Source organism: Arachis hypogaea, chromosome 7, assembly GCF_003086295.3.
Source record: "Arachis hypogaea cultivar Tifrunner chromosome 7, arahy.Tifrunner.gnm2.J5K5, whole genome shotgun sequence".
Classification (NCBI taxonomy): Eukaryota; Viridiplantae; Streptophyta; class Magnoliopsida; order Fabales; family Fabaceae; genus Arachis; species Arachis hypogaea.
In genome coordinates, this window is record NC_092042.1 from 2,382,706 (window position 1) to 2,403,126 (window position 20,421).

Below are 20,421 nucleotides of genomic sequence, written 5' to 3' on the forward strand. Positions count from 1 at the left end.
CAATAGTATAACTTAAACATTATTTTCATTTTTAAATATTATTTAAAATGAACACATCTTTTTTTAAGGATGAACCTAAAAAAAAAACACACAAATTTAATATTGGCGGGAGAGAAGAAATGGACCCAATGGAACACAAGTAATAAATACATCTGTTCAAGAAACTCAAATCGATAACCACTTTTTTTTTTCCTTCTAATAATTCATAATAATTAAGAGTAAAAGTAATGCTGCAAAAAGATTAATTGAAAACTTGAATAATGCCTCAGCTTCTGTATCTCTATTCTCTAGCCTACATGGGAGGCTCTTTTAAGATATGTTTGGTGTTTTGTGTATTTATATTTTTTAATAATAATATTTTTGGTTTATTATGGTATTTTAGATTTTAGTAAATTAAAGATTAATTTATTATAAATTTAAATTTTATTTAAAAATTTATTATTGATTAATAAATTATTATATATACAAAAAAAATAAATTTTTAATATTTATTTAAATAGATTAATAAATTAACTACTAAATCTACTTAAATTAATTATTTTTAATAATATTTAGTTAATTAAAAATAAATTAATTATTAAAATTAGTTATTATATATTTATGTATAAATATATGTATAATTTAATTTATTTTTAATATATATTTTATATTTTAATATATATTTACATAAATAACTAATTTTAACAACTGATTTTAATATACACAGCTAATATGGTGGTTAACTAATATACCAATACCATTGATTTATTTTATACATATATTAACATTTAATTAATATTTATGCCACTGATTAGTTTTCATATTTTATATTACAATACCTTGTTGCTCATCTTTTACTAACTTTCTTGCTACTACCAATTTCAATTATATATTGTGAAATTTAATTAGAAAATGAGTTATGTATTGAAATCAATCATCAATCATAGACTTGTGTAAGAATATATAATAAAAATATATAACGTAGCTAGCAACAAATATGAAATAATAATTTAAAGACCAAGAATAGTCCCAAAGAGCCTAACAAAGGGCAATGTTGTCATAATAACACCAACGGGCATGCATGGCCTTTTTGTTAAATGTTCCATATTTCAAAATTAAGTAAAGCTATGTATTAATATTATTAATAAGGAAAATAATTTTTCATTAAAATAAAACTAAAAAAAATTATTTACACTAAAATCAACCATCAAAATATATATTAATTTATATATTTTTAAATAAATAATCAGACACTAAAATAATTAAATCTATAATAAATAAATAATTAAATTTATAAAATATTAAATATATATTTTTATACAGAATATAATTAATTGATGATTAATTATTTATATATACGGAACAAAAAAAAAAAAAGAGAAAACCAAGAAATGAGGCAAAGGGCAAAAATTGTGGTCAGAGGTTGGGTGTCAAAACGAATCTACAGACACGTTTCTGTCCAAATTAGTTTATGACAACATCAATGTGAAGACACCTATTTTTTCTGTTTAGTGTATAATATAAGCTTCTATAATATATGTTTAATAATATTTATTATTTAATATTAAATTTAAAAAAAAACGAAAAGTAGTATATATATGCGCAAATGATGTTTTTATTTTCAAATGTAAAATCGTTTAGTTAGAGAAGTAAAAATTAGACGGTTTAATTTATGAGAAGTATAAAAATTAGACTATCTGATTTATAAAAGATACAAAAATCAAATTAAAAAATTTCTGTTAAAAAAATTAAATAATTTAAAACAAAAATTAAATCCTCCAATTTATTTCGATTTGTATACTTTTTACACTTTCAAAAAATATAAAAAAAAACATCACTATTTTTACTTCATAAAAAAAAAAAACCTATATATGCTGCGTGCAAATCAAAGAACTACATTTATATTTTTTATTTTCGTGACTTTGTTTGGACCATAGCCTGGTTCTCTTTTCTACGTAAGTATCCATTATTAGAATATAATTAATCATGCATTGACTATGGCCCTACGTTTCACCATTTTTATTGATAAATCCATAAACAGCCTTGGTGCCCATCAAGTGTTCTATATGGCCCCCCATAAATTTCCATATTTTCTACAAAATTATTATAATAATATTATAATGCACATATTTAGTAGTCACGTTCTTACTTAAACAATACTTCATCAATCATTAGTTTCCTTTTATTATTCATTCATGATTTAATTTCTACACGCGAGACAAATAATAATTATCATTTTATATTTTTTATTTTGTCCCTCAAATTACTCATTTCATTATTGTTAATCATATGCTTATTATGAAATTTCTACCTATCTAACAACTATGAATTTTAAAATTGTTATTAAGCATGCATTCTCTCAATTATATATGCAAACAAGTAAATAAATTGTGAAAACTCAGGTGAAGTCGATTGCACGTGAAGTTGATATTTGAGAGCCGTTAGATGAAAATTTAGTCAAATCAGTTAAATCATCTAACCGTTTTCAGACATTAACTTCACGTGAAGTCGACTGCACCTGAGTTTCCACTTAAATAAATTTAGAGGAGTGCTAGGAGGCCAGCAGTTTTGGTGAATTGTAGCCATCAATTAGCCATCAATAATATATTTAATGGTGTGAGATTTCATCAAATAAAAAAAATCACTCATTTTTGTTTTGCTGGCTAAGTGCTGGCCAGATTTTAATAAATCTGCTGACCCCTAGACTTTCCCATAAATTTATTTGCTGCTTACAACTTTTTAGAAAAGTTTGAGCAATAAATTGGTAGCTCTATCTATTTATTATTCAACCTGCAAAGCATGCTGGGTTGGTTAGCTAATAACCTCAATATAGAGCTTAAAAGGCATGATAAAAAGGTGTCACCCTTTAATTAATTAATTATCCTAATAATATTACTGTATGTGATTAAGAGTTGGCTTACTTGCCGGCATGAGTTTCTGCCTTCTACTTTCGCATTGCATATTTTAACTCATCTGGTAAAAAAGTTACTTGTTACAGATGAATCTAAATTTTATTTAAGAATTTATTATTAAATAATAAATTATTATATACACAAATTATGATTCAAATTCTTTATGTATTTATTCATTTAACTATTCGATCAATTTAAATTGATTTCTATTATTATTATAAAGAATGTGTTATGTGTTTAGTTTGAATAAATTTTGACTAATATGAGGAAAGAAAATATATATAATATATATAACTTACATTATCTATCTAATATTTTACGGTATTTTTTGATTTGATAAATTAAAAATTAATTTACTGCAAATTAAAATTTCATCTAAAATTTTATTGTTGTTTGACCAACAAAAAGATATAGGATTTGTTTGGGTGAGTTTTTAAGAAAAGATTTTTTTTGAGTTATCTTTTTTTAAAAGATCTTATAGAAAAGTAAAAGTAATTTTATGTTTGGATATCTCATGTAAAAAGATCTTTTTATCTATCAATTATGTTTGGGTATAACAATATAAAAGTACTTTTTTGTTTATTTATTACATAAAAAATATCTTTTTTTAAAGAAAAAAGATCTTTTAAAAAAAGATGTAAATTACAGCTTTTCAAAAAATATCTTTTTTTTATTTTACTAGTAATTTTACTTTTACTACTAGAAATTTGCCAAATACGTTAAAAAATAAAAAAAGATCTTTTTTCTTTAAAAAAAGATATTTTTTTAACAAAATAATGACACTCAAACATATATATAATGTAAAATTAATTTAACTGATAAAATAAAAAGTAATAAAGTAGTATGATAAAATTAAATATGGATTTTAGATTGGATTAGTGTGAAGTGTGGAAAACAGCAAATCGATAAGGAAGATACCAATAGAATGCACATGTGGCCTTAACACAACAGACAGGGAATACATTCGAAACTTGAGAATTTTGTATAGCTAACATTTTTGTTTATTATTATTATTATTATTAATTTTTTATAGGTAACATTGACCAGCCGAAAGCACAATATCTCTAATAACGTATCCATCACATGCATTTGTATTTTAAAATAATTACTTCCCATTTAGCCTAAAATAAACATGAGTTAAGATTGCCACCCTCACATGTGATTCTAGTATATTATTAGGCACAAAATCTTTGTAAGTTAAGCCCTATTTGCATCATATTGTACCTATTTCTCTTAGTCTGAGAATAAAGATTAATCAACTACAGATCTAAATTTTATTTAAGAGTTTATTGTTAATTAATAGATTAATCTCAAATATATCAACTAATAGTGGTGATTTAATGAATTTATACTTACCTCTCTTAGTTTTTTTTACAGCAATTTCAGTTGACCATCGCAAAAAAACCGCCACTATCTCTACTAACTTTTTTTATAGTGATTATTGCATGGTGAAAATTCAGATGACGTCGACTTCACGTGAAGTTGATATTTTAGAATTGTTGGATGAAAATTTAGCCAAATAAATCAAATCATCTAACGACTTTTAAGTATCAACTTCACGTGAAATTCACTTCAACTAAATTTTTACCTTATTGCATATATAATACAGAATTTAAAAGCGAACAAATGAATTAACTACTCATTCAACTCAAACTAATTTTTTATTTCTCTTAGCTCTTATAAGTTAACTACGTATACCTACTTCCTTAGCTTGACGATTAAATATGAGTAATTGGTATTAGTAAACCCAATTATTGGGTTTGCCACTTTTGCCATAGTTGTTACGCCACCAAATCAAATTAATGTCCATTTTAATGGTAAATTTAATTTGTACTGAGAAATGATATTATATTATAACTACTATGCACGACTTGAATATGTTATATTTTTAAGGTGAAGGTTTAGTTAGTGAATATAATATTATGTATTGTTAACATAAAAAAATTATACAACTAATTAATTATGTATTATTACTTTAATAAAATAATTCATTTTAAAACCTATTATTTAAATATAAATTTGAGCGAATAGTAATAATAGCATATAACTCTTTATAACTGTTGTAGAAAAAAGTTGGAGAGAGGGACTGTTTTAGTATCAACAAATTTGGCAACAACCTCTATACTTTTATTTTCATTTTTTTTTATTTTTTGTTCATAGAATAGTAATAGATATACACCTAAATGTCGATATTACAAATCATAGTGTCCCTCTAATAATGTTGTATCAAATGAAAGGGAAAAGAAAATTCCTCTTTCTGTAAGCCCCACTATTTTTTTAGTAAAAAAAAGTTAGAAGTTAGGCGAAAATTAAAACATACATCATTTGTATTTTTTAAGTCAGTGTAGTATCAATTCCATTCACATCAAGGGTTAGTTTGATATGGGAGTAAAGATTAGGGTAAATAATAAATCAAACTTACTAAAACAAAAAGAAAAACACTCGATGTATACGATTATCTTTATGTAAAGTTAATAATTAAAAATTATTAGATTATAATTTAGTCAAATATGTTTAATCATTCAACAATTTTTAATTAACAACTTTATATAAAAACAACTGCATATGAATTTTTATAAAAAAAAAATCCTTATTTCCATACCATAAATTCATTATTGTGTTATATTACACGCTAATTATTGTTAAAAAATTTCTTCATATATCCAACAGCACCCAATGTTACAAAGCGTATGTATTTAAAAAAACAATAATAATAATAAAAAAAGAATGCATGACAATATGACATAAACTAGAAGCATAACATAATATAGATTAAAAAATAGTATATATATAAAAAAATTACTGTTCACTTATATATATATATTTAAATATATTATTTTATATATTTTTACTGTATATTTTATATTTTAATGTAATTATATATACTAATGTAATTTGATTTATCTACCTCTTACGTTAAACGTTGATAAATACATTAAATTATTTATATAAATATATTTTATATGAATAATTAATTTAATAATAAATATTATATATATACATATACCATTTGATTTGATTTCAACTAGTGAGATAAGATTTTATTGTTAAAGAAAAGTATAGGTAGACAATAAAAATATTAAATAATGTGAATAATAGATATATCGGATGTTTATTTTACTAGGTGTATGGATAGTTATTTTAATATTAAAATTTAGATGGATAATTTAGAGATGTAATGTGTTTTTATTTGATTGATAGTTTCTTCATCTTGTTTAAAATAGTTAGTGTTTACCTAGCATTCCCCATTTGTTAATGTTATACTGTGGAAACTTAGGTGCAGTCAACTTCATATGAAGTTGATACTTGAAAACCGTTAGATGATTTGACTGATTTGACTAAATCTTTATCTAACGACTCTAGAATATCAACTTCACATGAAGTCGAATGCACCTGAGTTTCCACCATGTTATACATATATTTATCATCACTAGGCATAAGAAATTGGAGTGTATAGGGAGGGACGATTATATAGTTGAATAGTTAGAAATATTTGGGTGGTCAAAGAAAACCGCTATATAGTTTGTTGTGTCTCTCTTTTCCCTCAAACATAGCCAAGCCACATTCAACAAATTACATTCACATCACATCCTGCGTTTTCTTCCTCTTCAACAACATAACTTTCACCAAGTAAGTAAATTCTCTCTTTTTGTATTACAATAATAATAACTTCTATGATTTCATTCTCAATACTAATGATCATGCATGCCATTTCTTTCTTGAGTTTGAGATAGGCAAAGATCTATTCTATTCCAATAATAATAACAATGCATATATTCATTGTTGAATTAGGTTAAATAATGACACATAATACATTGAGATCAATTTATATTAAGTGTATGTATATATGGTTTTAAATTGCGGATCACATCATCACATGATTTTAACTTTATTATTGTTTTTGAAGATCATATATAATCATGGATTTGCCTATTATTATTACGCCCTAAATTTTGTGATGTATGATGTTAGGGGGATCAAGGTCTAAATGCATTCATGTCTTCCACTCCAAAACATCTCCGAAATATCTCTACATCATCAATGAGAGATATCAATAATGAATTCCATAACTGTAATTCTCCAAGAACTCCAGGTTTTATTCGCCAACGAAGGCCTTCACACTCAAACGAGGTTAGTAATTTGTTCAATTATATTCGCAATTAAGGACAAAGATTAATTTGTTGATGGTCGAAATTTCATTACTTAACCGGACTAGTAAACTAACTACTAGACCACCCAATTTAGTTATTTATTTGAACATATAAATATTAGTGTACCTCGTACAAACTAATATATTATTTTGAATAATTATTTTGGGTTGGTCAAGTGGTTAGTTTACGCAAGTGTTCGGATTTCAAATTTTATCTTGTACATGTAGTAATCTATTGGTTAGCAATAGACTTTTAAATGAAACTCAATTTTGTGATGGATTAGTTTTTAATCTGTCATGATTAAAAGATAACGGGAATAACTAAAAAATATGTGATTTTGAATATAGTAATATGCTGATTTTTTTTTCTTAAATTATGTGCAGATTCCTGCAGAGATAAGCAAATTAAATGGGACTAACCATTTGCTTATCGATGACAAAGCTAAGTACAAGTCAATGTGGATACGTGCACACTCATCACTATGGATGCTTTTAAGTCTCTTACTTCTCATATACTTGGGTCATCTTTACATGTGGGCCATGGTGGTTGTTATTCAAATCTTTATGGCACATGAACTCTTCAATCTACTAAGAAAGGCTAATACTAATAATCAAGATAAACGTCTCCCTAAGTTTAAGTTCTTGAACTGGTAAGCTACATGCTACTTTCATTAATTTTCATGCTAAATAGTGTCTTAGGTTTTGATAACTTGAAATAATTTATTTTTGTCTATATGCTACATAATATTTATTAAATTCAATTTTTAAAGGGTATGATTTTGTTCATTTGTTAAACAAAATTTACAAAATTATAAATCCTAATTATGTATCGAATTGACTTAATTTAATTCGATTTATTTCAAATTAATTTAGAATTGGATTTGAATATGTTGTAGGCATTTTTTCTTCACAGCAATGCTATACGTATATGGGCGTATTCTGAGTCAGCAACTTGTGAATACAGTTTCATCAGATAAATTCCTATATAGACTTGTCAGCAACGTCATCAAGTATCAGATGGTTATATGTTACTTCCTATATATTGCAGGTTAGTTATTTAACTTAGTTGCTTAATTATTACAAAGTTTAATTATAATTATATTTGAATGATTGGTTTCATTTATATATAATCTCAGGTTTTGTATGGTTTATTCTTTCACTAAGGAAGAGATATTACAAGTATCAATTTGGTCAATATGCATGGATTCATATGATACTCATTGTTGTGTTTGCCCAATCAGCATTCACTGTAGCCAATATATTTGAAGGCATATTCTGGTAATATGTAATACTTTTTCATGCATTACCTTAAAAATATTATATCATTATTATGATTAAGATTAAGATTAAGAAACTAACTAACATGTTAAATTTTGTTATGAAGGTTTCTTTTCCCTGCAGGGCTAATTGCTATGAATGATGTTGCTGCATATTTCTTTGGTTTCTTTTTTGGGAGGACCCCTCTTATAAAGCTTTCTCCAAAGAAAACATGGGAGGGTTTCATTGGAGCTTCTGTTGCCACCATGATTGCTGCATTTGCGGTAACCATCAATCACTTGTTTGGCGAGAGAGACAGATATTGAAAAAGATAAAAATACATCTATTTTGATATAAAATTTGTCTATTTTTCTATTCATCTAAAATCTAAGAATACGAAAATAGAAAAAGAAGTAACTTTTTTAGTAGTTACTTCCATGAAAACATCTTCATGTGAAGATGATATTATGGACTATGAGATAGTTTGACATGTTTGACTGAACCATCTAACGGTTTGCAATATCATGAGTGGTCGCCAACTTTTTTTTTCCTAAGAACAAAACATGTTAAAAAATGACAAAAAGACATAACTGATTTAACTGTTAATATCTGTTGCAGTTTGCTAACTTCTTGGGTCGCTTCCAGTGGCTAACATGTCCAAGGAAGGTAACAATCTTTCATTGGATTAAACTAATTAATTAATATATGAATTTGACCAAAAGACTTGTGATGTTCCTAACTATGGTATCATTTTTGGTGGAATCAATCAATTCAGGACTTATCAACTGGTTGGCTTAAGTGTGACCCTGATCCAATATTTAAGCCAGAGTACATTCCTTTACCAACATTAATTGCTCAATGGGTAATTCATAATAATAATTCTCGAGTTTTAGAAATTTTATTATAATAATCATAATCTTATAATTAGGCTCTTTTTCTTTTTAAATAATTTTGCAACATGTTTTTAGCTTCCTTGGAAAGAGATAGCAGTTTTGCCAGTACAGTGGCATGCCTTGTGGATGGGACTATTTGCCTCCATTATAGCACCATTTGGAGGATTTTTTGCAAGTGGTTTCAAAAGGGCTTTCAAAATCAAGGTCTTTCTTTGCTCTCTAATTTAAATTTAGAGTAAATTAGATGATATTACATATGACCAATTATTTTTCAGTCAATATCAGCCAACCTTTTCAAAATTTTCCTTTTATTCTAAATTTTAAACTCTAAAACCTAAATTCTCAAAATAGTGAGCATTAAAAAAAATTACAATAAAAAAAATTAATTGTTAGTTAATTAAAATTTGATTCCCTATATTTATTCTGATGTAAAAAACTATCTCAGTGTCCCTTAATATCTTTCTATGAATATAGGACTTTGGAGACAGTATACCTGGACATGGTGGAGTCACTGACAGAATGGATTGCCAGGTATATATGAATCTATAAATATTAATAGGTTTACAGTAATCTAAGCAGACAATAATTTAATTCAGGGAATAGTGTCACTATAGTATTACAGTAATTAACTTGCTGTTCAAGATATTCATATGCTATAATCCAAAAAATTATATTGTTTTTACACTGTGTTAGCATGCATCCCTTTTCAGATGGTAATGGCTGTTTTTGTCTACATCTACTATCAATCATTCATTGCTCCCCATGACTATTCAGTTGAGATGGTTTTAGGCCAGGTCAGCATTCTTTTTCTCTAAGAAATTTATTTAGTAATTTTCCATTAAGTTGAAATTAGATAACTCTAATTCCTTCTAACTATATTTAGATGTTCTCAGAGAATACAAATATAACCACTTAACTTTATTTATAAATCTAAAACTTATATGCAATTATCTATTGATGATGTAGGTATTGAGGAACCTTGATATGGAGGAGCAACATGCTCTTTACAACAAGCTGGGGCAGGTATTAAGAGAAAGGCGTTTCATTCAAGATTGATTTAATGTACATTTTTTTATAAACCATGCTTTGATTAGTTAATATTCATAGATGATGCCCCTATTGGAACAAGGGGGTAATCATCAAAAAAAGAAAAAAAAATTGGTTTTTGACTCAGACTTCTCATTCTAGCTGCTCAAGTAGGTATAACTTATTTCTCTTTAGGCCTTTAACATTGAAAAGTTTAATTTTTGGTACTATTGTTACCTGTGTGTCTGAAACTTTAAATATTGTTTGTAATCCAAAATTACAACGGTGACAACAAAGCATTATCTCATTAAGTGGGGTCGGTTATTGAAGACGTAACCTGAGGCAGGCCATGTCAAACTTTGCAATGAAGTTTAACAGACAGAGATGTTTCTAAGTTGCAATTATGTTCTTAAAATTATTTGTTCAAAATTCAATCAATAATAGTTTATTTTCTCATAACATACATCAGCCGAAACGAAATTCATACAAATAAATATAGAACTTACACTTTCTTGGCTTTGCTTTTGCCACTGCTTATCTCTCATCTGGTTACATACTGAATCTCTGCATGTTCTCTCAACCATTCAAGCACCTTAGCTCCTTCTAGTATTTCTTGGACCTTCATAGAAGTTCAAAAGCATCATATTAAATCAATGAGTAGAATGAGTATAGAATTTAAGTCAACAAACTTGAAAGAACATGCAAATTACCTGATCCTTTACCCTTTCCTCGTCATATTCTTGATTTTGACGTTTGAATTCGGTGATGGAATTCTCAACCTCCTTGACAAGGTCCTCAGTGGAGAACTGCAAAAGAATTATGCAGAAATCATTTTAATAAGCACAAAGCATTCAACAAACATACTAAAATGGTCCAACAGGAGCAAATGTTATTTCTCAATCACATCAAATTGAGTGGTCAAAACATAAAGGATAAATGTCTTAATCAGATAAGCATACCTGCAGATTTTCGCGCCTATATATATCACCGACGGCCAGATTCTGTTTTATCAAATTTCTTATATTGTCCTTCTGATGCTCAAGATATTCATTCACAGCCTTTTGACTTGACAGAGAAGCCAATTGCTGGTCATTTAGATTCATTTTCGCCTGCATAACATTAGGACAAGCAAGTATAGTAAATCATGTGTAGCGCGGAGAAACAAGACGACCTTTCGTTTTTACAAAATATTGGAACCCAATTTACTTGATTTGCTTGAAACAGTTGCAATAAGTACCTGTATTTCTAAAAGGCTGGCTCCATATAGCTGTCTACCTTGTTCCTCAAACAAGGATTGAGGTATATCAACTTCTACCATCTGAAAATGACAAGTATAAATATGTGTTGTGATAAACAATGCATACACCAGCATTTTCTTGTAGCAGGTAATGCAAAAATATCAACAACTGATGTTTTCCAAGTATAAATTTTCCAACATACTTGATATAGATTATTTGACCATTCGGGCCATACGAAAAAGAGGGTCATATCATTATCTCATCCCTTGTCAATGAGAAGTATGCAAATTGCAAACAAAATTGAGAAACATGCATTGCAACCTACAAGAATAGACAACTTCAAAATAATACTGCTACCAATCAATACAATGTCACTTTACCTTGGAAATCTGATCTAATATAGCATTATCAGTTGCTTGTTCTCTAGCTGATTGCTCCACCTCTTGACATCTCTGCAACAATAGGTCTCTGACCTGAAAATTCATACCGAAAAGTTAAGACTCAGAATTCAACTTGATATAATTCTTCATTTTCACTCTAAAATGAAAATAATTCTTCACCTGTTGCACTGTGGTGCATCCAGGGATAAGCTTATCAGCAATAGAATCATCCAGTTCCGGCAAATCTCTGTAAAATAGTTCTTTGCATTCAACCTATAATCAATGAAGAGAGGTTTAATAAGCATGACTCAATATAGTCAGAGGCCGATCTAACAGCTAAGCCAATAATAAGAAAATAAATATCTAGGGACGAATGAGGATACACGAACTACAAAATTCATGTTCTCAGAGCTAGTGAAGCACTCTATGTATCCTATTTAAAAGGTCCAAAGTTTTTAACAAAAGGAGGATTAAAAGCACCATAGAAGCCTGTAAAATATGCGGCTACATAAAGCACTAGGCTGGCTTGTGGGTTGTGGCCCTAATACAATAAACTTTTGGATTGAGCATGTGAATTATGTATAAGAAACTTACAGTAAACTGAGCATGAACACCACGGAGATTTTCTTGATTCCATGTTTCAGGAAACACAAGAGGAAATGACTTTGTTTCACCAGGACGAATTCCAATTATAGAATCAAGGAAACCGGGCAATATTCTGTAACCATCTTCTGTATCGAAGTTAAATCCTGCACACGCAATAGAATAAGGTTTAGAGGAAAAAAAGTTCATGATATACCATGAACAAGAATGCTACCCCTATATCGGTATATGATCATCCTTCAAGAACATCACCAGACCTTTACTTTCAGCAGAAGGAATATTTTTAATCTTTGATTCATCTTGGTCAATGGTTGTTGCTGAGATGTCAATGACAACAACATCACCAACCTGCGAACAAAATAAAGTTGATGTCAATTTGTGCAAAAAATAATTACCAGCATAATACTAAATACAAAGAAAATGAAACACTATTTGATTGCCAATTATTTGCTAGTAATTAGTAAAAATATGAAAATGATCAGAACTTCAAAATTTCAGGAAAATGATTAAATGTTAGCAAATAATCATATTAAAATGCATGTACACCAAGTTGATGGATATAAATCAAGTTCAGCCACCTGTAGTCCTCTGTCAGCAACAACCTTCAGCGCACCAATGGATTTGTGACGCCTTTTGAATTCTTGTTCAGATGCTTTCTGAGCATCAATATCACTGTCTATTTCAACAACAATTTTCAGATTCTTGTATCCATTATCAGGAACCCATTTGATTTCAGGTACAATATCAGCAAGGACATCATATCTGGAGAACAGAAATCGAGAACAATAATCAATAAAACTTCCCACCGAGTATTACACATTTAGCTTAACCAATACATGTTGTACCTAAGACTCCCTTGAGAAGAATATGTTTTCTCCAACTCAGAAAACTTAGTCACTATACGCACAGAGTCCGGCAAAGCCTTTCTGGTAACCTAATAAATAGAATGGATCATTATGTATTAAGTATGAGACCAAAGTAGTATATCTTATCTAATAATCCATTTGTTTTTTCAGTATTAACTTCGGATAAACGATAAATAGTAGAAAACATTATAATTAAACAAAAAGATCCCTTGATCAGTATCAATCTCAGCAGCATATAGATTTCAGGCCATGTTGTTGACAATGAGGAAAGATCAATAACTATTTAAGCATGACTTTGAAGAATGAAGAGAGATTTCAGTAATTTCAAATAAACGCAACGAGCTGAATTGTATAATAGACTAAACATTAGGAAGAAACTAAGACATAAGAAGATAAGAAAGTAAACCATAATGCAACATACTGAAGTCATAGCATGTGGAAGTGTTCTCCTCAATATAGATTCGATTGTGGCCTTCTGAACATTTTTGCGCCCGACGTAACCGACAAGAATACTTTCTGGAACCGGCTTTCCGGGGCGGAATCCGGGGACCTGTTGATGTGAAACGGTAAATTAGCCCATAAAAGTAGCATACTATTTCAAAAATTTTGGATACATGAATCTTGAGCAAACTTCTTTGAGATATATGGTGAAGCAGTAACCTCGGACTGTAAAAATTAGTCAGCTAAAATTTTTTATAAGAAAAACAAGGTAGGGATGTTATACTCATCAATGTAGATACAAAAGAATCATAAACTGCAGGCATTATAGATAATAATTGCATGTATAAAGCATAAATTAAGTGTTGATAGTACCTTTGCTTGCTTTGTAAACTCAGATATGACCCTTTTGTAACAATCCTCACAGACAACTGGTGGCACCTCCACTTGAAGTCTAACCTGCAATGAAATGAGATAATATGTTGAAATAAAAGGTCAGTTTTTTTTAAGGGTACTGAATATATTATTGAATGCCTAACTACAAGTGCATATAAACTAATTGAATCCTTCTTTATAGTCCCACAAACTTAGACTCATATAAAATTTTAAATTAGGTTATCTATAACTATTTTTTGTTTAAAAATCCTTTTTTTTTTCGAATATACGTTTTTGTATACCAATGAAATATTCTAAAAGCAAATATTCTATGATTATTGTGTTACTTTTCTTCTTAAAAATAACAACTAACAAGGATCTAATTACAAAATTTTATTTAGTATAGGACCCAATTATAAACTTTTAGACATTTAATTAAAAATTTGATGAAATTATGTGTAATTAAACCTTAAGTAATCATATATAAAAGCATATTATTAACAATAGAAATTAAAAAATAAATCAAAACCCTTAAAAAATCTCACTTTCTAAAATAGTCCTAATTGTGCAAACACCTTACTAACATAGATTGCAGAAGCTACTCTATTGAGCAAGAATCTAAGCAAACCAAAACTTAAAGCATCGATGTAATTATGTAAATGAGCTATTAAAATCAAAGCATTGACAGAAAAAAAAAAAAAACGGATGAAGAAGAAGAGCGCATACTCTGGAATTGGGTTCTTGTGTTTCGGTGACGTTCAACTCTGCCGGAAGACGGTCCATTTTCTCTTCTGTGGAAGAAGCAGCCACCGAAGAAGAAGAAGAAGAAGAAGAAGAAGAAGAAGAAGAAGCTGAAACAATGAAGGAAGAAAAACTACCGTGATGATGGTGAAAGAGAAAGGGTGGTTGTTGGAAGTGGTGAAGAACATGATGATTATGATAATGAGATGACGATGATGATGAGAGGTTGAAGTAGTTGCTGGATTTGGAAGGTGTTGCATAGTTACAAGTAGTTGCACGAAGAAGAGAGTGAGAAGAAGAAGAAGAAGAAGAAGAAGAAGTGCGATGAAGAAGAGTTGTTAAGGTTCGAGAACAGAGCTCCATTCTTCAAGTTAGTTAGTAGCAGATAGACTTCACACCTTGCTCGGATAATAACTAGAAACAAAGATATTTTGTTGCAAAAATATTAAAGGGAATAAATTATTAATAAGATACTTAAAATCTATTTTAATTTCATATTATTGCATACAACCAATATATTAAAGGAAAAGTATAGGATCAGCAACTTTGTTAAATTTTGGCCAGTATGTAACTAGCAAAGAAAAGTGAACAATTAGATAAAATTTTACACTATTAAAATCATCATTAATGACTATTTGATGACTACAAATCATAAAAGTTGCTGGCTCTAGCATTCTTCTATATTAAACAATGTGTTAATAATAAAAAATAGAAATTATCACTTAAAGTGGGAAAATTCTAAATACATCATCGATAAATTACCTACTTCTTTTTTAGAAGTGTTCACGGTGCGATTTGAATCGATTTTGAATAAAAAATTTATCTGATTTGAACACTAATTTTATTTGAAGTGCAGTTCTGGATTGGATGATTTAGAAAAAAAATCCAATCCGATCAAATTTCAAGCGGTTTGGACTTTGGATTGGATTTGATTTGTAATTTTGTAAATTAAAAAAAATAAATACATATAACAAGTCTCAACATCAAATTTTAAATAATCAACAATAACATAACAATCTCAATAATATTTTAAAAAACCAATCAAAACATAACAATAACAATAGAAATAAAATTATAGGTTAGTTAAAATAAATAAATAAATAACATTTTGAACAGAAAATATTCATTAAATGATAATAATACATAAATAATATAAAAATGTATAACAAATTGAACATATTATAAGTATAATTGTAAATATAATAATAAAATAATAATATTATAGCACATTGTGCGGTTTGGATTGGATTGAATCGGTTATGAAAAGTAGATTCAAAATTCGATCTGCTCTAACAGTTTGCAAAAAATAGAATCCAATCAAATCCGAATTAATGCGATTTTAATTGATTTTCGATCGGTTTGAATTTGAACACCTCTTTTTTTATGGTTCAATAAACATTACTTTATAAAAAGATTTTGCTATTTTAGTTATTATAAAAAAAAAGTAGTTATTCTTTTTTTTGTAAATAAAATAAGTCTACCATAATATTCAAATCTGAAAAAGTATTGAAAATAATAAAATAAAATCGTTGAAAGGCAACTAGAAATTTTAGATGTTTGCTCTCACATCTTAAGTTTGATCCGGGGAGTTAAATATGTTTGTAGAAGGAAATTAAATTCGCAATTATTCTCAAATTACAAATTATATTATCAAAAATTATATTCTTAGATTATCTAAAGACAGATTTTATTATCTTCCTATAAAATTCTTACTCTACATTTTTTGTTACAAAAACTCATTTATGTCCCTTTTTTTATTATATCTTCTCATTTTTCTTCAATTATTTTGTAGTATTCTGTAGTAATCAATTAATGGGAAGGAAAAAACTATTCTTCCTCCTCCATGGTTTATATAGAAATTTGTCTTATCTGAAATATGTTAACCAAGTCATGGTATGCTTAATTAGAGGTAGATATGAAAACTATGGTATGAACATACAACTACAAGGGTTGCATCCTCCCACTACCAAGAATTTTACTATAAAGAATCAGTGTAAGCAGCAATAGCATTGTTACAAACCAAAATCTGATGGTAGCAAACCCATCTTTATGGCATCATTGTCACTCTAAAAAGCTTAGAAGAAAAGAATAGTCCATTGCTCAATGGTAAACAACTGGTCATGATGCTCTGAAAAGATACATATTTGGAAGAAAAATTAGATGATTCCCAATAAGAACTCACTTAGGAATCTCTCTTTTTTTATCCTATGAGCTCTTACTAGTTACCATATGTTAATGCCTAGTCTATCATTCAGTTGCATTCTTATCCTCCTCCACACCTTGGGTTACACCAACTTCGGCCGGGCGAATAACGCGATCATAAAGCTTATATCCTGCCTGCAAACGTATCCAAAAGACATGATTTTGAATCATTTCCAAATCACTTAAATAAACTATTGATCAACGAGCCCTTTTATGGGAATGATTGGCATGATTGATAATGATTGAAGTGGGTTACAAATGGCGAGATTGGTCCCTTAGTATTGTCAAATATAAATTGAAAGGGAATTACGAAAAGTAACATGTGATGAGATGAGATTGTTAAGGATTCAATAGTTGGAAAACCGAATTGCAGCCCTTCATAGGACCAAAAGTTATGTAAATTACCTTGAGAACAGCAGCAACGGTGCCTGGAGGCTTGGAGCTGTCAGGAACTTGGAAGATGGCATTGTGCATATTCGGATCAAAGGGCTCATTTGTAGGATCGAACTTTTCAACACCAAACTTTTTAAGTACCTGTAAGCAGAAGCAGTTACTTCAATAAGCTTATAAACTTGAAATAAATTTAGCAGGTTCAATGATGCAGAAAGGTACTGAAGTGCATCCCCAAACTGATCATGCCACCTCCACGAAGGCATTTACAACGAGAAGCTTGTACAGAAACTAACGAGAAAATCGTTAAAAAAAATAGTTTTTGAAGTTAAAAGACAAATGGAGCCCCCAAGTCTCAAAGGTATTGTTTGCAGGCGCCTCAGCCACCACCAACCAACGTGAAAGCCTAGAGCCCAGAGCACTGTATCCTAGTGCTCAACAAATCACACTTGCACTCACATTCACACAAAATATTCAACCCACCTTTAATGATGAATATAAGTATATAACAGCAATAGGTGCGAAGATTTTATTTTATTTTTTTGGGTCCCCTTGTGGAGTAGGGAACCTTATCTATGAAAATTACTCCAAATAAAAGATAGAAAACTAGATTAGCTTAGACTACTACAATTATAGAAAATGTGAATAAAGTAGAACATTCTACCTCTGAAAGTTGCTTGTCTGTCATTTCAACACCTTCCAAAAGTGTTTTCAAGAGTTTTACGGATTCGGAGGTTTCATTTGATGCATCAATCTTTGAAAAGCTTTCCTTTACAACAGAGGAAGCTCTTCCCAAGTTGTCCGCAACATCTAGTAAGCTCTTTGCGAAATTCTGAAACAAATTTAAACCATTCAGCTTACAGTTAATAAAATAAAATAATAAAACACATTATTTAGGACAAAAAAGTTCAAAATTCTAGACCTGTATGGCAAATTTTTTTGAATTCTCTGATTCACGTCTAGTTCTGTCCATGACATTCTCCATCTCTGCATAAGTACGCAGAACTTTATCCTGCATTTTCTCAATCTCTTTGTGCTTCAAATTCAAAAGTTCTTCCTTCTCAGCAACAAGCTTAATTAAATCATCCCTTGATAGATCTTCACTCTCTATATCAGAATCTGAATCAGAAAATGCAACTCGTTTAGAACTTTTTCTCCTCCTTTTGGGGGTTTGAGATTGAGAATCAGAAGCAGAACCTGATTCTTCTCTTTGATCAGCACCTTTGGCTTGTTCACCCTGATCAATTTCCTTCTCATCCACACTTGTTTTGGCAGGGTCATCATTTGTAGAATCTCCCACATTATTTGCCTTTTCCTTTTCGTCAGGTGATGCTGATGAAGAAAATCCAAATATTGGAGCCAGAGAAGGATTTATTGGTGGATATAACAAATTGGCTTGAACCTGAATAGGCTGAAATATTAGAAAGCAATGTTAAACTTCATGAATATTTTACACTGCATGGGTTCATTTACTCAAATAAACAGTTTCAACAGAAATAATTGCATCATCTTAAACTTATAGTTTTACAGGGCATAATACAGAAAGATAAGTTCAAGCAAATTGTTCTGCTCTCCATAATTTTTTTTTTAAAAAAGAAAAAGCTATGTTCATATGCATGTATCAGATTACTGATTTTTTTTTTATTCAACACTCTTTCTTCTAAAATTGTCCAAAGGAAAATGATCACACTTTTTAAAATCCTTTTTTTTTTTTAACTAAAGCACCTTCTAACATTGGAGAAGCTATATCACAAGCTAGAACTAAAATAGGAATTACAAATCACGAAAAAAAAAATATTAAAAATCTAACAGGAGCTTCAAAGTGCTGAATTTGGATATTCCCACCCAAAAAAAAAAAATCAACAATCCTTATAGAAGAGAAAGAGCATAGAGAACAAGAACACCAGAATATTCGTTAAAATTATTAAAGTCATTAAATTTTCAGCTAAGAGCTAAAACCCTAGCAAAACCCTACAACACAAAAAAGGAAAAAAATCGAATATTTATGATTGAGGCGGGAACCTACCTTGGTTTGCGATTGGGGAAGGAGGGAATGGAAGTGATTGGAGAAGGTTGAAAAGTGTTGGGGGTGCCTTTGCGAAGCAGAGAGAAGCGTGGAGCTTCGAGAAATGGTTCTGGAAACACGGTATAGAACCTTGTAGACGAACATCGCTGATAAGAGGAAGAATAAGAGACGAGAAAATTGAGTGAGAAAAGGAGAAAGCTTGAAGCGGAGATCAATGAGAGGGAAGTAGTAGAGAGTTTCTGTGGAAGCTGCTTGTTTCCAGAAGAAAACAGAGAGAACGTGAGCAAAATGATAGCGGCGGAGGAAAAAAAAAAGATAAATTCAATAATTTTCAAACGACGTCGTTCTAAGCTATTTTGTTTGTCTTCTTTGGGTCAACAAAATGGTTTGGGCTGATGTTTTTTATTTTTTAACAAGTGGATTGGACAACCTCAATCCTAAGTACCTCATAGATTGAACTATCTCAATTCTAGGTATAATATACACCCATACACTTTTCATATGCTTACCAATTTTTTCTTCTCGATTATAGTTAGTAAGAGTTGAACCCAAGACTTTTGAGATGGGGAGGAGGTAGAATGCCGTGTAAACTAAGGCTCATTGGCGGGCTGATGTTAACAAAGCCATAAGCATTGGCAAATTAAACTTTTGGTTTGTCGAATTAAAAAATATCATAAAAAACAAAAAAATATATTAATTTTAAATAAAAATTTATTTTTTGCTGAATGTGTGATAATACAAACTTTAGAAAAAAAGTATAAGATTAATTACGAGACATAAATCAACTTAAGTTAGTTAAGTAGTCAATTCACTTATTTTTCTCAGTATTAACAAATTTTTAAATTAAGTTCAAATATGCAACGAATTAATCATTACCTTACTGGATTGAAAATACCTTCGGAAGAAAAAAAAAAACTTGAGACATGGCACAAGTGGTAATTGTTT

The 20,421-nt window shown here is 29.2% G+C and overlaps 3 protein-coding genes across 8 annotated transcripts; 1 reads left to right on the forward strand and 2 right to left on the reverse strand.

Annotated features, from left to right (window-relative positions):
- The first annotated feature begins 6,397 nt into the window (after positions 1-6,397).
- On the forward strand, positions 6,398-10,447 carry LOC112701911 (phosphatidate cytidylyltransferase 1). The gene is made up of 12 exons (XM_025752711.3): positions 6,398-6,521; positions 6,864-7,022; positions 7,426-7,691; positions 7,938-8,089; positions 8,178-8,319; positions 8,426-8,582; positions 8,917-8,964; positions 9,074-9,160; positions 9,267-9,395; positions 9,666-9,722; positions 9,902-9,985; positions 10,158-10,447. Exons 2-12 carry the CDS (start codon positions 6,888-6,890, stop codon positions 10,245-10,247), a joined length of 1,347 nt encoding a protein of 448 aa, XP_025608496.1. The 5' UTR covers positions 6,398-6,521; positions 6,864-6,887; the 3' UTR covers positions 10,248-10,447.
- Positions 8,143-15,305, reverse strand: LOC112701910 (trigger factor-like protein TIG, Chloroplastic). 3 transcript variants are annotated; one of them, XM_025752710.3, is made up of 14 exons: positions 14,844-15,305; positions 14,118-14,201; positions 13,726-13,854; positions 13,284-13,372; positions 13,017-13,200; positions 12,696-12,786; positions 12,430-12,584; positions 12,016-12,108; positions 11,836-11,928; positions 11,455-11,535; positions 11,177-11,326; positions 10,928-11,023; positions 10,724-10,836; positions 8,143-8,571 (listed from the first exon to the last, which is right to left on the reverse strand). In XM_025752710.3, the coding sequence occupies exons 1-13, from the start codon at positions 15,219-15,221 to the stop codon at positions 10,759-10,761; spliced, it is 1,701 nt and encodes a 566-aa protein (XP_025608495.1). In that variant the 5' UTR covers positions 15,222-15,305; the 3' UTR covers positions 8,143-8,571; positions 10,724-10,758. The 3 variants fall into 3 exon arrangements, with proteins under 3 accessions (XP_025608495.1, XP_072056009.1, XP_025608494.1); XM_072199908.1 differs by lacking the exon at positions 8,143-8,571 and adding an exon at positions 9,714-10,002; XM_025752709.3 differs by lacking the exon at positions 8,143-8,571 and having other exon boundaries at positions 10,605-10,836.
- A 1,469-nt stretch (positions 15,306-16,774) lies between these two features.
- LOC112701912 (grpE protein homolog 2, mitochondrial) lies at positions 16,775-19,974 on the reverse strand. 4 transcript variants are annotated; one of them, XM_025752714.2, is made up of 6 exons: positions 19,477-19,829; positions 18,648-18,861; positions 18,373-18,569; positions 18,115-18,282; positions 17,466-17,594; positions 16,775-17,195 (listed from the first exon to the last, which is right to left on the reverse strand). In XM_025752714.2, exons 1-6 carry the CDS (start codon positions 19,618-19,620, stop codon positions 17,106-17,108), a joined length of 942 nt encoding a protein of 313 aa, XP_025608499.1. In that variant the 5' UTR covers positions 19,621-19,829; the 3' UTR covers positions 16,775-17,105. The 4 variants fall into 4 exon arrangements, with proteins under 4 accessions (XP_025608499.1, XP_025608500.1, XP_025608497.1 ...); XM_025752715.3 differs by having other exon boundaries at positions 18,648-18,852; positions 19,477-19,812; XM_025752712.2 differs by having other exon boundaries at positions 18,373-18,861; positions 19,477-19,974.
- Between the last annotated feature and the right edge of the window lie 447 nt (positions 19,975-20,421).

Coding starts and splice junctions, on each gene's coding strand:
- LOC112701911 (XM_025752711.3), top strand. CDS start 6,888: ATGTCTTCCACTCCAAAACATCTCCGAAATATCTCTACATCATCAATG. Junction 8,965..9,073: donor GGCTAACATGTCCAAGGAAG/GTAACAATCTTT, acceptor CAATCAATTCAG/GACTTATCAACTGGTTGGCT. Junction 9,396..9,665: donor AAAGGGCTTTCAAAATCAAG/GTCTTTCTTTGC, acceptor CTATGAATATAG/GACTTTGGAGACAGTATACC.
- LOC112701910 (XM_025752710.3), bottom strand. CDS start 15,221: ATGGAGCTCTGTTCTCGAACCTTAACAACTCTTCTTCATCGCACTTCT. Junction 13,855..14,117: donor AGTTTACAAAGCAAGCAAAG/GTACTATCAACA, acceptor TCACATCAACAG/GTCCCCGGATTCCGCCCCGG. Junction 12,109..12,429: donor GTGTTCATGCTCAGTTTACT/GTAAGTTTCTTA, acceptor CATTGATTATAG/GTTGAATGCAAAGAACTATT.
- LOC112701912 (XM_025752712.2), bottom strand. CDS start 19,620: ATGTTCGTCTACAAGGTTCTATACCGTGTTTCCAGAACCATTTCTCGA. Junction 18,283..18,372: donor CAAAAAAATTTGCCATACAG/GTCTAGAATTTT, acceptor AATTTGTTTCAG/AATTTCGCAAAGAGCTTACT. Junction 17,595..18,114: donor CAGACAAGCAACTTTCAGAG/GTAGAATGTTCT, acceptor TTCTGCTTACAG/GTACTTAAAAAGTTTGGTGT.